Source organism: Amphiura filiformis, chromosome 11 (genome assembly GCF_039555335.1).
Source record: "Amphiura filiformis chromosome 11, Afil_fr2py, whole genome shotgun sequence".
Lineage (NCBI taxonomy): Eukaryota > Metazoa > Echinodermata > Ophiuroidea > Amphilepidida > Amphiuridae > Amphiura > Amphiura filiformis.
In genome coordinates, this window is record NC_092638.1 from 11,893,836 (window position 1) to 11,909,194 (window position 15,359).

The 15,359-nt window shown below is 36.9% G+C and overlaps 2 protein-coding genes across 3 annotated transcripts in view; both read left to right on the forward strand.

Moving 5' to 3' along the window:
• Positions 1-15,359, forward strand: part of LOC140164357 (monocarboxylate transporter 12-like) — a 272,528-nt gene that overhangs the window by 228,220 nt on the left and 28,949 nt on the right. The window lies entirely within an intron of this gene.
• LOC140164354 (uncharacterized) lies at positions 307-7,897 on the forward strand. The gene is made up of 2 exons (XM_072187626.1): positions 307-791; positions 3,104-7,897. Exon 2 carries the CDS (start codon positions 3,225-3,227, stop codon positions 4,857-4,859), a length of 1,635 nt encoding a protein of 544 aa, XP_072043727.1. The 5' UTR covers positions 307-791; positions 3,104-3,224; the 3' UTR covers positions 4,860-7,897.

Consider the following 15,359-nt stretch of genomic DNA (forward strand, 5'->3'; position numbering starts at 1 on the left):
TTGTTTTGAAACGATATATTGATTACACACCATACAACCATAAGTACATATTGATATTTATGCTATTGACCCCAGGTATGGCCCTCAGCTCAAAGAACATTGACTTGTTTGTGGCCTTCATATTGAAAAAGAAAATAAAAATCTAACATGACCGTGTCGATAAGTTGAAAACTCGATGCTTATTCAAAAACATTCATTGATTTTAGATAAATGTAATGATAAAACTGATTTTACTAATACTACAATACCGTCATATAGGATATCATTACTAGTATTAGTAAGTGCTAAGAGTCTGCGTCGTATAAATTTTACCACATGCGTATTAAATAATTTACTGGCACTTTCACAGTTTTGTTTATATTTGTTTTGATTTTGTATCTATACCTTTAAACTCCAAAATAAAGTTCGTAATAATCACATGCTCACCCGAACTTGTGAACCTTTTAATAGTAAAGGGTCGTTACTATAGTGATACGACGCAAGGGGTAATTCTGCGGCCCGGCAAATACCCTCCTCGAGCAATAAGTCGCGGGCGGGAACTTGTCACAGATGCACAGATTCCGATGATGTGATGTTATACAACGGTAACCAGGTTTCAAGAGCTTCAGTTCCAAAGGAAAAACAACCAAACATACCGAACTCTTAAAGCTTCTGAAAGACAAAAAATCTGGATCTGGTGCATGCAAGAAGCTGCTGACTAAAACTGCTGAAGTAAATGAAAGTCAATCTGCAGCAGTGGTTGGAGATATTAAAGATAACTATTCTGACAATTCGAATAAGTGGTGAGTCAGGTGAGTGTAAACTATTTTTTGTTAAAAATTTAAAACATTGTATGGTATTTATGAGAGTGTTTTACATTCACGGAAAACAGACTCTTTTATGAACAAGAACGCCAAAGCAATGATCACGATCTAAAAATGTAACAAAGTTGTCTAAAGGTCATACGTTCTATTTAATTTATGATATACAAGATAGAAACAGCCACAAATAGTATAGCAACATGTAAAATTAGCTACTGATTCCGCAAATAGACTAAATGCCACGGAGAGATCAGATCCATTTTCTCACCCTGGGATCACAGTGCCCTTAAATAGCATGAATAGTTTGAGATAGTCTTTCTTCATCATTCATGATCATTATACACTTTTTGTTTTATGTTACATTTTACTACTTGCAAGGCTCTTTTATAATTTTCACTGAATTGGACATTATATTTTATAGTTTACGTTACGTTAAATTGTAGCTAAATCCCAGAGGGGTTTCTTCATAAAATTTTGTACGGGGGTGTGCCAGCCTTTCGGATGTTGACTTTCTCTATACCTACTTTTTGCTGTTTTTGCTACCCATCCAGAGGAGGCTTAAAGGCATTCCTACAATGCACTATGATTGGGAAATTTGATCAATATAACCTAATTTTAAAGGCAAAGTCCCCATTGCCACACACACAAAATGGTAATTTTAAAACTGCAGCCAACGAGCTAATAGTTGAGACTTAGGACTGATATTTGATTTTCTTACAGGAAACATTCATATTGTCCCACTGCATTAATTTTATTCCTAAGTCTCGATGTTTTGAATGTTAAATAATAGGATGAAAACACCAGATATTTGCACACAATTCCAATGCAAGGCATGATCAACTGTACCACATCTGTACAAAAGCCAGACATACAAGGTCAGAAACCCCATTGGGTTGTGGGAATGTCTTTAAACATCCTCTGCTACCCATCAGAATACCAATTTTCAACCAAAAGCACCCAAAAATCGCCCAAATTTGTCCAATCACCACATAATCCAGGTGCATTTTTAAATGCAAAAACGTTTGGGTGGAGAGAGACAATATAGATTAAGTGCCTTGTCTAAGTGCACAACATGCGTGGTGGCACCGCTGAGGTTCGAACCACAACCTTTAAATCATGTATCAGAGCCCGTTTGCACCACCGTGCCCAACCGAACGAGGTATAACTCTTATAGTGTATTGACCTCTATCACTCGACCCCATCACTTGTAGAGTGTACTCAGAGTATCCTTTTTAGGCTGCGGAACGAACAAAATCGTACCAGGGGGCTATAGGTATGCTTTACTCCGGACTCCGGAGTGCAGAATAACCGCATTTTTGTTAACATGGTAATTAATCACCATAACGAACAATGTTAGGTGGATGTTATAAGCCTAGGTTACCCATTTGAAAAAAACAACATTTAATACAAATCATACAAGTAATAATAATGATTATTATTATGTCTCGGCAACTCCTCTATCCTCATTTGTGCATTATGAGTGACCATGGAAAGATTGTTACAACTATTTTTTTTCTAGTTATTCTCTTTAAAAAACTGCTTTCCAGTAACATCCACCGCCTGAACTGGAATTACATCTGGTTCCCATGCATTGCATTTTGATGTAATTTCGTGTTTTATCTCATTTTGAAACAAATTTACACAATGGTAGCAAAATTTCGAAGTTGCAAGAAATAGTGCCATATAATTTTAATTGCTTGCAATTTCTAATAAACATTATAAACAAAAATGGCAAAAGTCGGTACGTTTTAAAATTGAAACCTTTACCCCGATCATTGCCAAAACGTGACATAAGTCATATGTTTTGTTTCACTCTTAAACAAATATTACCTCACGCAATGTTACCTTATACGCTAGTGTGTGACTTCTCTTTTATAGCCCTAAATGTATACGACCCATGTGATTCTGATTTTGTTGTATCACTATATAGCTCATAATAATTATTATTGAAGAAAACCCCACACCAAACCATTTACAATTTTGTATATAACATTAGGAAACGAATTTGGAGAAAACCTTCTGTTTATAAAATACTATGCTGAGCCACCAGCCTGGGTGGCTCACGCTCCAGTAATTTCAGATGATTGAGCTCAGTAATACATCAAAGAATGTCTTCCAATTCATGAAAACAAATAAATAATCAGCTTATCGGATTAAAAGCTTAGAGGGAAGGTCTTGCTGCTCAGCGAGTGTTTGTAATTATCAGAAGGTTTTCTCCAAATTCATTCTCTAATGAATAGCTACTACAGGATCAATGATGTTTTAATACCTCGTTTTATATTTCTTTTTTCTGCCACCAACAGCTTGGCAAATTTATACACAGCCCAATCCGGACTATATGTTTCTGCAATGGTCCAGAACAGAAGATGACAGTCAACCCAACTCTACACGGAATGCAAATGGTAACACCAGTCACATGTCGCAATGACAGTCAACCAATCCCCAAACGGAATGCAAATAGTAACACCAGTCACGTGTCGCAAAGCAAAATCAAGTCAGAACGCATTAGAAAGATGGACTCACTTAGAAAAGAGTAGCGCACGGATTCGCGAAAGACTCATCTTTGATAATCGTTTCGAAAACTTTCATTTAGATCGCCACCAAGAAGATCTGAAAAGCAGCGAAGAAGAAGTTCTGCGAGATATATTTCGTGCCAAGGATCATATGAAGTTATCACTGATAGATTTAGCTCAATCGAAACGCCAGATTAGAAATAGTGTTTGTGATTACGAGAGAAAAATACGTAGAGGTTCTCATTTGCCTGTGTTTTCGTTAGAACGTGACCGATTAAAAAAGAAAGAGCGAGAACTAAGAGGACTTCAGGCTCGGCTTCAGGGACCGAATTCTCAACTTTTGGCAGAACACGTGCAAGATGAGCTCAAAATGATTGAATATCGTAATTCGGTTGGTTTAAATAATCTTCACGTTGCAACGACACTGCCAGCGATCGGGACACAACGAGTAGATCCAAATTTTGCATCTCTTAACTCGGAAGAGAATAGTCATTTCATCAATGAATATCGTGGCGGTAGTCACGATGACTTTGAGAGTTATGAAAAGCAAGATGGCGGCACTTCTAAGTCGAACAATTATGCGAGGCATCAACAAATGTTGCCACATTCATCCAGTGATAAACTGGTGTCAAGAAGAGATATTGAAAGTTCTGATGATAAAGTACCATTTGAAAGGGACACATTGAAACCTGCACCGATTAGATCAAAGAAAAGACCACGTCACCATCATATTATCAACTCGCATTCTCGTGTAAATATGGTGCGAGAATCGGTGACATCGTTAAAGGTTAAAAAGGATATGGACCATGAGCCATTAATCAATGCAGATTTCGCTATTCCTTTGTCACCTGTACCAGAGGAGAAGCCACCATCAAACAAGTTGAACCATCATCAGTTGCAAAACTTGGAAGAATCAATGTCTTTAACAAGTGAAACAGTTGAGAGGGAGTTCTCTCTCGTAAAACATTCCTCAGAGTGCGCTGCAACTGATATTGCACAACCAATGGCAACATCGATTGGTGAAATGACACATTCACCAGTGGCAGAACCTCTAACAGTGCAGGAAGACCTTCGGACAACAGCCCTTCCGCCAATAATGCCAATGAAAGACCTTCCAAAGAAGAGCAAAACAAGCAGATGTCGAACTAAGATGCAGCGTCAATTGTTGAAAGATAAAGATGGTCAACTAGGTGTGCTTTCGGCTGCTGACATAGCAGCTTCAAGACGAGAGAGGCACGCCCAGAAACGTCTTGCAGAAGTAAAAATGAAAACTAATAAACAAATCAATAAAGTAACGGCGTCAGGTAATAGGCGAAATCCAAATCATCTCGATATGGCCTTGCCAAGATCTCGAAAAACAGAACTGCATGAAATGGGCTACAGTGTGGCTCTGGATGGTCAAGACAGAGTATCAAAGGTGAAGAAAGATGTGGACGGAGAAGTGAGGTTACCACCCATTCGGGTTGATCCTTATATGTTGCAAGAATTGAAACGGCAAAGAATAAAACATCGAACGGAGTGTATAAAACTGCCGAAGCTTCCGTGAATTGGGCATTTGGCAGCATCTTTGCATGATGTCGAAAAACAAAAAAAAAGGTGATATGCCTCCAGCAAAGACCGCCCTAGAGGAAGCTATGGCTTAGCGGAAATTCCAAAGCTTTCCAGTAGAGTGTCGTTGGTTTCAAAGGCCAAGATTAGGGAAGAGAGACGGTTGTGGCCACATACCTTGAGACCCATTAACGCCAATCCGGCTTGAAATATGTGTGGGGGGAGGAGACAATCGGCCTGAATTGTCAAAAGGTGGCCGAAAAGAACAAAAAATTGGTCATTTTGCCGACAGGTTGTGGGTATACGTCCCTCCTGTCCTCCCCGAATTGCGCCCATGCAGGGACCTCTGGAGATGGTTATCAAGCACTTTTGCACAGATTCGTATTGACATCCCTGTTGTCTTCAGAGAACTAACTGTACCATGACCAAACGGGTGGCTAAGGTCTGACGGTTAACGACGCTGGTGGTAGTTGCTACAATTGAAGAGCTTGGTTCCAAACTATGTTAAATCCACAAACACATGATTCTGATTTATTGTGCGCGCTATTGCAATGGGATGTAATGCTATAGGTACAGTAATTTCAGTTGGATGCACCGTTACAAAGCAAACAGTGGATGGATGCACAGTAACAATACTGTGTGAGGCCTTTGGGTCACCAAATGAGAACAATAGTCTGCATATATTGTTAAGCAGCATTGGTGTGGTAGATAATGGCTTGTTGAATGTTGATACAAGTTACTCATTGTTGCTAATGTCAAACTTGTCAAAGTAATTGTAATTGTATCACACAAGTAAATGAGAAACATGGTTTGGAAACAAGCTCTTCAATTAGTGGAGCACATGGTGATTGTGTTTTAATGTTGTACCGAAATTACATACACTTGGAGAGGACGTATGATTTTTATGAGTGTACACATATAATAGGGGATACGAGTGCGACGTAAACATTACCAGCTTCAACCACGTTCTTGCAAACATGGCAAATGGTTGGGTTCTAGTGAGATTTGAGTTATTCGTATAATTGTACCATGATGATGTGCGATGCAGTCATATTATTTGGCTGTCCCCATTATAGTTTAATTAGGTTTTGGTATAAATTTATACATATAAGATGTTTCTATATAATATCAGGAAATTTGCAACTTGCAAGGCTGAACTACCCTGTTGAACTGATATTTCCTAATTTGAATGAAAGAGTTGTGAAAGAGTTGTGAATGAATGTCCTTATGTTTAAACTTCTGTGGCATCTCTTTGAATAAGTTCATCAGGACTGATACAATTAAATTAAATATCAGATTATGTTGTTCAAGTCCATAAATTTACTCACGTTTTAGACGTTTCATCTTCCGTGCGGAAGATCTAGATTTCATCAGTAATGCCATGGCATGTTTTGCAACTATTTTTTAAATAATTATACAAGAATTTCTTTGAGGTTTTACTCAATTATTATATTGTAATCAAATGCAGGGTACAGGCTTTAAATGTGATATTTAATATAATGCGCTTTACGTAATCATGGTAATTAAAATTGGTTTGAGATTAACTGAAATATGATAGACGAGGCATATTTTGTAAGATATCTTCCCAATTAAAGATAGCCTATATCTTAATCATAAAAAGTGTAAGATTTGACGCATGATATAATAGCTTATAATGAGCATGACGTACAAGTGACTGGCATATTACCATGATTACATTTGAGAAGAAGTTGTTTGTAAATAGGGTGTGGCGGTGTGTGGTGCACGGTGGGGTGTGTGCGGGTTGAACGAGTGGGTTGTTTATGCTGGTTGGATGTGTGGGGTGTGGATATGGAGTGTGTTTGTGAAGGTGACGTGAGGTGGTGTTTATCGATCATATAATACATTGACATGATCCGCCATGAGCAATTTTGATCATAATGTCGTCTTGCCCGACTCTGCAACACCTCGTAAAATTCGAAATTTGAATTTGACCTTATAATGCCAATACCCCTTGACAAAAGTTTCCGGTATTTATACGTTCTCATTGTCTGCAATTGCCTACGATCTTACAGTTGGATTTGTAGCTATTTGTTATGATCTTAGGCCTATTAAAAAAATGATCATAATATGAGCAAATTAAACAAATAGACGTTTTGCTGAGCATTTCAATTTGCCTTTGCGGATGATTTTGGTCAGGTCACCGCGATGAACATGTGGCACAGTGTCATCGCCCCGATATCTTCATTTTGTTCCGACCTTTCAGACGCATAATGAGCCTAGGGATATCCGACTAAGGCTACTGACAATAGCCTGGCAATTGACCTATCTGTGTGTGAGTGAGCATGTATACGCCATGATGAGGTCAATGGTCATACACTGCCTCCACGAGAGCTAGCCTACGCTGCGCTATAGTTCGGCACATAAAATCAGAATTTTTGTAAGTTTTTGAGTTCAAGACGCAAGCTTCTTTCTCAAAACGCAAGCTAACGACTATCATATCCGTTCAACACATATATTCAAGTGCAAGGAACAAAATCTGGCTTCTTTAGACTAAATAAATTACAGGAGATATTCATCATTTTCTACCCCGGTATCCAAAGATTTATCATCTGAATATCAAATTGTGCATAGCACATTCACGTGTATTGATCCCGGGTATTCATTTCAGTGTCTCTGCTGTATAATGTAATTATTAACCGGGCGATGTCGGTGTGTATGGGGGTGGGCATGTGAGAGGGGTGCGTGTGTATGGGGGTTATATGCAGGTGGTGGTCGCTGTGTATTCTCTAAATTCAGTCCTATATGTGAGGGGCGTGGATATGGGTGTGGAGGTTTGTATCATGATGCGAGGGGTGTGTGTATGACGGTATATGAGGGTCGTGGGTGTGGGAGTGGAGGTATGTATGTGTGAGGGCCGGATGTGTGTATGAAGGTATATATGTGAGGGGGTGGGTGTGGGGTATGTATGTGGGTGTGGGGTATGCATGTTGGGGTGGAGTACATGTATGTGAGGGGTGTACATAGCTAAGGATTGGGGTATGTATGTGAGGGGTGTGGGTGTATGTATTTATTGCTTCCCCCCCGCCCTCGGCTTGCCAAAATTGCCCCCCCACTCAGCTCGCCAAAAATTTCGTGTCCCTCCCACCAGGGCTCATAATTATTGCACATCCCCTAAGTTCTATGACATGATTTATGTGTTAGTGTTGTCATGTGTTACATTGACTTGATACAAGGTGAGCAATTTTGATCACAAAGTCGTCTTACCCGATTCTGCAATACCTCAGTATATGATTTTTCTAAGGCTGAATTTACACTGACTGAGCGAAGAGCGACTGATGTTTTTCACCAATCACTATGGACTACAATGACCCCATCCCAATGACATAGTTCTCTAATCTCAATTAAACAACCATAATGCAAAATTTGACCTCAAGTTGCAGAGTATGAGTTTTTGTACCCAAATTTTCAAAGGTCATTCAAAGATATACAAATGCATTGGGGTTAAAGAAATGCGCCCTGATAAATGAGCATGTTGTGGATCCTAGTGAAACGCTTGTTGTTGCTTTAAGAACTGTTTGGTCATAAATCAGTCGCTCATTGCTAATTAAGTTTAATGTATGAATAGTATGATTATCAGCCAAATGTCCTTAATTCATTATTTATATGATTACGAAGAATCGCATAAACGAATTATAATATGCAAATTAAAAGAAGTTAGACATTATTACTAATCAATGCACTATAGTTGTAGAAATATCCAACAATGTGTGTGTTTAGCGTAAGGAGCTATTTTGAGAAAAAATAAACTAATGTAGAGAAAAGTGAATTAAAAGCGCTCAAGATGAAGTGTTTTTGTATTGTGTCATCAGTAACCATGGTATCCATAAAAGTCAATTGACGGATGACAATTTGATCCATGCATTGGCATGATTGGTGTCCACAATCTTTAGAACAGTTTTATACAAATGTAGGATGAATGAGATATTCATTAATCAGTTTATTTATTTATTTATTTATTTATTTATTTATTTATTTATTTATTTATTTATTTATTTATTTATTTATTTATTTATTTATTTATTTATTTATTTATTTATTATTTTATTTTATTTTTTTTATTTTTTTTTATTATTATTTATTTATTATATAGGCTTAGTATTATTATTAGTGTTATTATTATTATTAAGAATATTATTTTAACTTGATATCATTAATCAGTTTATTTATTTATTTATTTATTTATTTATTTATTTATTTATTTATTTATTTATTTATTTATTTATTTATTTATTTATTTATTTATTTATTTATTTATTTATTTATTTATTTATTTATTTATTTATAGTGTTATTATTATTATTGTTATTATTATTATTAAGAATATTATTTTAACTTGATATCATTATTAAAATCATAATTTTTATAATATAATTATCATCATCATCCCGGTCATCATCAACATCATCATCATTATCATCATCTTCATCATGCATCATCTCCATCATCGTCATCTTCATTTGACAAGACGAGAAAATAATGATGCCATGCATGCCATCATGCCATGTCTTCCAAATTTTTCCAACACTCGCAGCAGGAGAGTCTGGGTCTGGCGCTATTTATATATTTTTCCTCTGATCATGCACGATCATGATGTCGATTGGGCGTTGGTTCCTGTAGCTATAGAGGGCGATATACATGAAAAAGAAACGAAGAGGCAGGTGATTGACACTGATAGAATATTTCGTGGATAACTAACGTTCCTGTCAGATTGATTTTTGATTGACATGATCACTAAAAGGTTTAACTTTAATAAGCGTTCGACTATGGTGCGAGAGGTTGCAGGTTCGATCCCTGGGAGTGGTTTAGTACGCTCTCGTGGAAAAATTGAGTCTAGCTCTTGACAAGGCTGAACTTACTGCTGATTGTCTCGTTCGGTGACGTACCCACACTCAGTTGAACTTGGGGAGCTGATCCGGTTGCGAAGGTCAATTGTGGAATATCTAGGGTGTGTGCTCTTGAAGCTGCAAAGACCCTGAGTTATTGTTAAATGGTTTGCGGAATGATGTGGGGCCGTAGTGGTCAGCGACAACTTGTAAAGTGTGCTGAGGCTTGTGGATCAGCGTTGTGCCTGTGCGAAGCACACTGAATCCCGGGCACAAAATCACTGTTTTTTGTTTGTTTTGTTTTTTGTCCTGTAGGGAACACAAATTCAAAAGGTTCCTGATGTAACCAAAAGGGGTTCTAAAGACCTTTGTGGAACCGTTAGGCATAATGGTTCTTATTTGAACATTATAGTTGAGATACATATTGCGAGCGGTGCAGCCGCATTTATAAGCTTTTATTAGACAATTTGCATTTCCGTACGTTTTCGTGCCAAAAATCTCGTGATCCCCTTCGGCTTGCCAAAAATTGCACCCCCCCCCCCATTTAACTTCTCATTGCTCCTGAATCTCGATAGCGCTTCCCTGTAGATATTTCACAAGCATTCAAAGAAAAGCTTAGTTTTAAAGTACAATAAGCGTTATCGTTTCAACAAATTTAGCGTGTGAACAAAATTGCATTTACGATGTTTATCATGTTTACTATAAATCCAGTTTACTAAGGGGCTGTGCAATAATTATGAGCCCCGGTGGAGGGTAAAATTGGGGGGGGGCAAGACATTTTGGCGAGCCGAAAGGGAGGGGGGGGGCAAGCAATTTTGGCGAGCCGAGAGGAGGGCAAGCGATTTTGGCACTACGCGTTCACCGGGCGCCTTTTAATAAAACGCTCTAAAAAGGCTTAGGAAAACAGTACGGAAACGCTTTAATATGCAAATTTTCCTGCTCCCTGCACTTGCAACATATATCTAGACCATTTAAGGTTTGCAAATTGGGATCCCAAAAATTTGGTATGTGCAAGGGGTGGGGCAAAGATTTTTTGGCGGGCCGGGGGGGGGGGGGCGATTTTTGGCGGCCCAAAATTGTTAACCCCGGGGGGCTCATAATTATTGCACAGCCCCTAAGCTGTTAGTGCACTTGGCTACCGTATAGTATTATATTTATAAATATTTTTTACGCACTTGGCAAAAAATGTAATTCGAATATTATCCATTTCATATGTTTAAGATATAAATACATGATTACAATCAGTGAAACCCGCTCTCAGTACTGAAAGTTATTAAATTGGTCATAGGAGCTCGGGGTTGACGAAGCGGAGTTTAACTTAAGTTTAAAAGTTGTATAACTTTTAACCCTTTCGCACAAGGCCGTGAAAAAATTACATTCAAGCTAGGTAAACCGTAAAACTAACACTGAAGTTACAGTACACTGAAGTATTGTGTTTTAATTTTCTGCCGCATTAGTTTATATGTCAACACAATTATTTTCATATGTGCGATCTATTAGCTTCTATTATCATGATTATTTGCCTTTCGTCGGAGAAGTTGTCTAAAATGACATGATACAGTGTTGTTTACTGATTTCACAAAATAAAAATCGAACTTTTCGTCGCGCACCTGTGAATTGGTTCTTAGATTGGGCAAAGCTGTCAAACAGTATACAGTGCAGTCAGACAGAGCGAGTCATCGGATCAGACAGGTTGTGTGGAGGCTATGACCCATTTGTAGGGGTTGATGCATGTAACTGTGTATGGGAAAGTCCGGCTGATTCACACTTTAATTAATTTAATTAATCAGACCAATTAAAACTGGCTGTAATTTTACCAAAAGCTACCAAAGGACAACACTATAGCGACATACTTCGCAGCGAAGGTTTGTCTCTGACAGCTCAGCTAGCCTGGTGGTGGACTATTATTTACATGTCACGTACAACTTTTGACTACCAATATGCATGATAAGGTAAGTAATTGTCCTTTTTTCTGTCCAGTGTGAACTTAAATAACTGGATATGCATGATTTGTGTCAACTAAAGTGTGAATTTTCAGTGGTAACCAAAACAAATCTTTAGCTGTCATAATAAGTTATTAAACTGTCATTTGTGGCTTCACGGTTTAAAGCACTTTAGTTTTGGGAACTAAAAAGCTCTATAACTAAATGTTCGCCATGTTTTGGTGGTGTAATGCTGTATGTAGCAACATATATGGGAACAACTGTTTATCAAGTGGTTTGTAAGCGATCTTCATGTGTCTGTTTGAGCAATCAGGCCTGCGGTAAGGAAAGCTTATTTTATTTCACTATTTCTGTTGATATGACCATGGAAGTATAGAGACAGGACCAAACTGTTATTGTAATACTGAAAGTTGGCAAACACCAGGCTTGTACTTGTACGTTGTACCCGGTCCCCGCACTCCGTGCATCCGCGGGTATTCATGCTCGTCGAAAATTTCGCGAAATATGGGGTGTTTTCAGATGAAGAAATGCGATTCGCGAAACACACAAAAAAGGGGTGTTTTTTAAACCACGTGTTCGCGAAAAAAAAAAAAAGGGTATTTTCATGGAGCAGTCTACGTGTTTCTGTCAGAAAAGGGTATGTTAGAAATATCGACGGTTCGCGTTTTAGCGAAAATAGGGGTATTGTCGAAGGGCAAATAATTCGCGAAATCGCTAAAAAAAGGGGTGTTTTTCCCCTAAAAACTTCGCGAAATGAGATGCAAAAGGGGGTGTTTTTAAAGTTCACCGACAAGCATGAATACCCGCGGATGCACGGAGTGCGGGGACCGGGACGTTGTAGTACTGATATCAAGTTGTGTTTTTGCCCTTTTGCATACCACATCAGCATTTGAAGGTAAAAGTAATAAATAAATAAATAAATAAATAAATGAAGAGATTATTTTTCGTAAGAGGCAAAAAAGTGTTATGCATGGCGTATCACATATTCAGATAAAATTAATAAATAAATGAAAAGAGCATTAATGTTTCGGAGAAAAAAATATTTATACACAATATTATACATAGTGTTGCGCAAAAGTTAAAGTAATACATTACTATTATTTTAGAGTATTTTTTGATACTTTTCTAAATTTATTTTATCTTTTGTATAAAATATTTCAAACTATTTCACTTTGAAATATTTAATAAAGGGTGTTGATATAAAAAAAATCTTTTAAAGGTTCATAATGCGTGTACGATTTTAGAAAGACTAATTTATAATGTTTATGTTAATTAAATATTTACGGCAGTAGGGCACTTGCATTACACTTTTCACAAGAAAATTAAACTACTGCTGCGATGCAACAACACAAATTTTACACATGGGCAAAAAATGATGTAGCATCATCTTAATGTGTTGCTCAAGTAAATCCACTTGACAGCCCCTCTTGACCAATGAGCTCCATCCACTTCAGTATGAGCATGACTAGAGAAAGCTAATTGGTCAACCTCTCTAAATTTGAATTGTCAGTGTGCTATTTACAGAAGCTTCAAATAAACAATCATCTCCACTGTAACAATCAATCAATCAATTTATTGGAATCACTTTTGTAACAGTGGCACATGCACTCATGTGCAGTGCATCCAACATAAAAATACAATTACATAGAACATCAATAAAAACAATAAGAAACATACTTATGCTTATATACAAATGTCTTACGTAAAAAGGATAATACACTTAAACAAAATTTACAAGCTAAATTTAACACTAGTACATCTAGTACACTTAACACGCCCACCCACAAATATTCTACGTTTGTATACGCAACCCCCCCCGCATGCATCCCTCAATTCTCACTTTACAACATAATTATTATACATGTGCACAAAATATGGAGTGCATAATAAGTTAATATACAAATTTTACATAAATATAATATATACAATTGAATAGCAAGATGGTTACATTTGAAGATTCTTAAGTGTGCTGTTTCTTTTGGCCCATGCTTTTTTGAGATAACTCTTGCTATACGTATCAAAAATTTGACCTACTGCATTATCATATTGATAGATATCACTTAAAGCAAAATATAATTTAGTAAGATTTCCATTTGAAATGAAGCATTCCCATGCAGATTGGCAATTAATATCAATTAAAGATCTCTCTAGTTTATAAAATTCATCAATACGAATATCATTATATGCATTACATGTAAACAGAAAGTGAATAATATCCTCTTCAAAACCAGAGTTACATAAGCGGCAGACACCATCATTTGTCTTGGCCCATGAGCGGGTGTTATTATCGATTTGAAGGGTGTTGGTTCGAGCTTTAAACTTGAGCTTGGCACCCTGGAAGTCGGTTTTTCCAGTAAGATATGGCTCAAGATATTTTTCTTGCTTAAGCAATGAATAGTTTTGAAGAGATGATTTATTTTTCACAGAATTAACCCAGTCATTATATTCAATATCCTTATTTATTGATTTGAAAGTCTGAAGCCAATTATGATTACTTTCGGAACTAAAGTTGTTAAATAAGTGATCTAGGCCGCATTTTGTAAGTCTGTCTTCAATACACGACAACCATTTCCACCGTAAATTATGATTATTCCGATATACATTAAACATAACATTAAAGAAAAGTTTTGGCCAACGATTTGGGTTCATGTTAATGAGTCTGTGAAAATACCCAACACGTTGAACATCTTGAATGGATGAAAGTGCATCCCAGCCTAAATCACCATATATGGATCCTTTTGCTGTATTGATGGGGATTTTGAGAATGTATCTCGCCATTTGGTATTGAAGATTTTCTAATTTATTAACATCAGTTTGACCTCCACAAATCCAAGTAGAACATGCATAATTAATTGTAGGGAGACCAATTGTGCGCCAAAGAAGGTCTCCGTAGTATACCCGATTAAAGTCATCTTGACTATCAATAATAGATTTAATATAGGCTATAATTCTATGACCTTTACGAATAACTTCTTTTATATGAAGGTGATCAGATAGGTTGTAATTAATATGGGTGCCAAGATATTTGTAACTGTTTGTTTCTTTAATACAACCGTTACCAAGATTCCAAACATTTTTAGGATTAGCACGTTTACCTATTTTGAGTACATTTGATTTATCGAGATTAAAAGATAAACGCCACATGCTAGCAAATGATGAGGCAGTGTCAAGCATCTTCTGTAGGTCGTGAGCATTTTCCGCAATCAATACCACATCATCTGCCCACAGGAGGCAGTTAATTTTAATGTTACATATATCAACACCAAAGTTGGACTTTTTTAGCATCTTTGATAGATTATTTATGAAAATATTAAATAAAATTGGGGAGAGAACACATCCCTGTTTTAGGCCGTCATCTACAGCAAAAAAGTTAGTTTCAATATCACCAAATTTTACTAAACACTTAACATTATTATACAAATTCTTTAAGATACGCCATATTTTACCTCTTATACCAGAGTTCCATGCAGCTACAAGAAGCCCATCTCTCCAAACAGTGTCAAATGCCTTCTTGAAGTCAAGAAAGGCAAAGAAAGTCTTTTTACCTTCAGACAATCTTGTGGCTGCAATACTTTTTAAAGAAAATATATGATCTTGACATTGATGATCTTTTCTAAATCCACCTTGAGTTTCAGTAAGAAGATTAGTTTTTTCTGCAAATTCTGATATGACATTGGCGAAAATTCGGTTATATATCTTAGCAACGCAAGA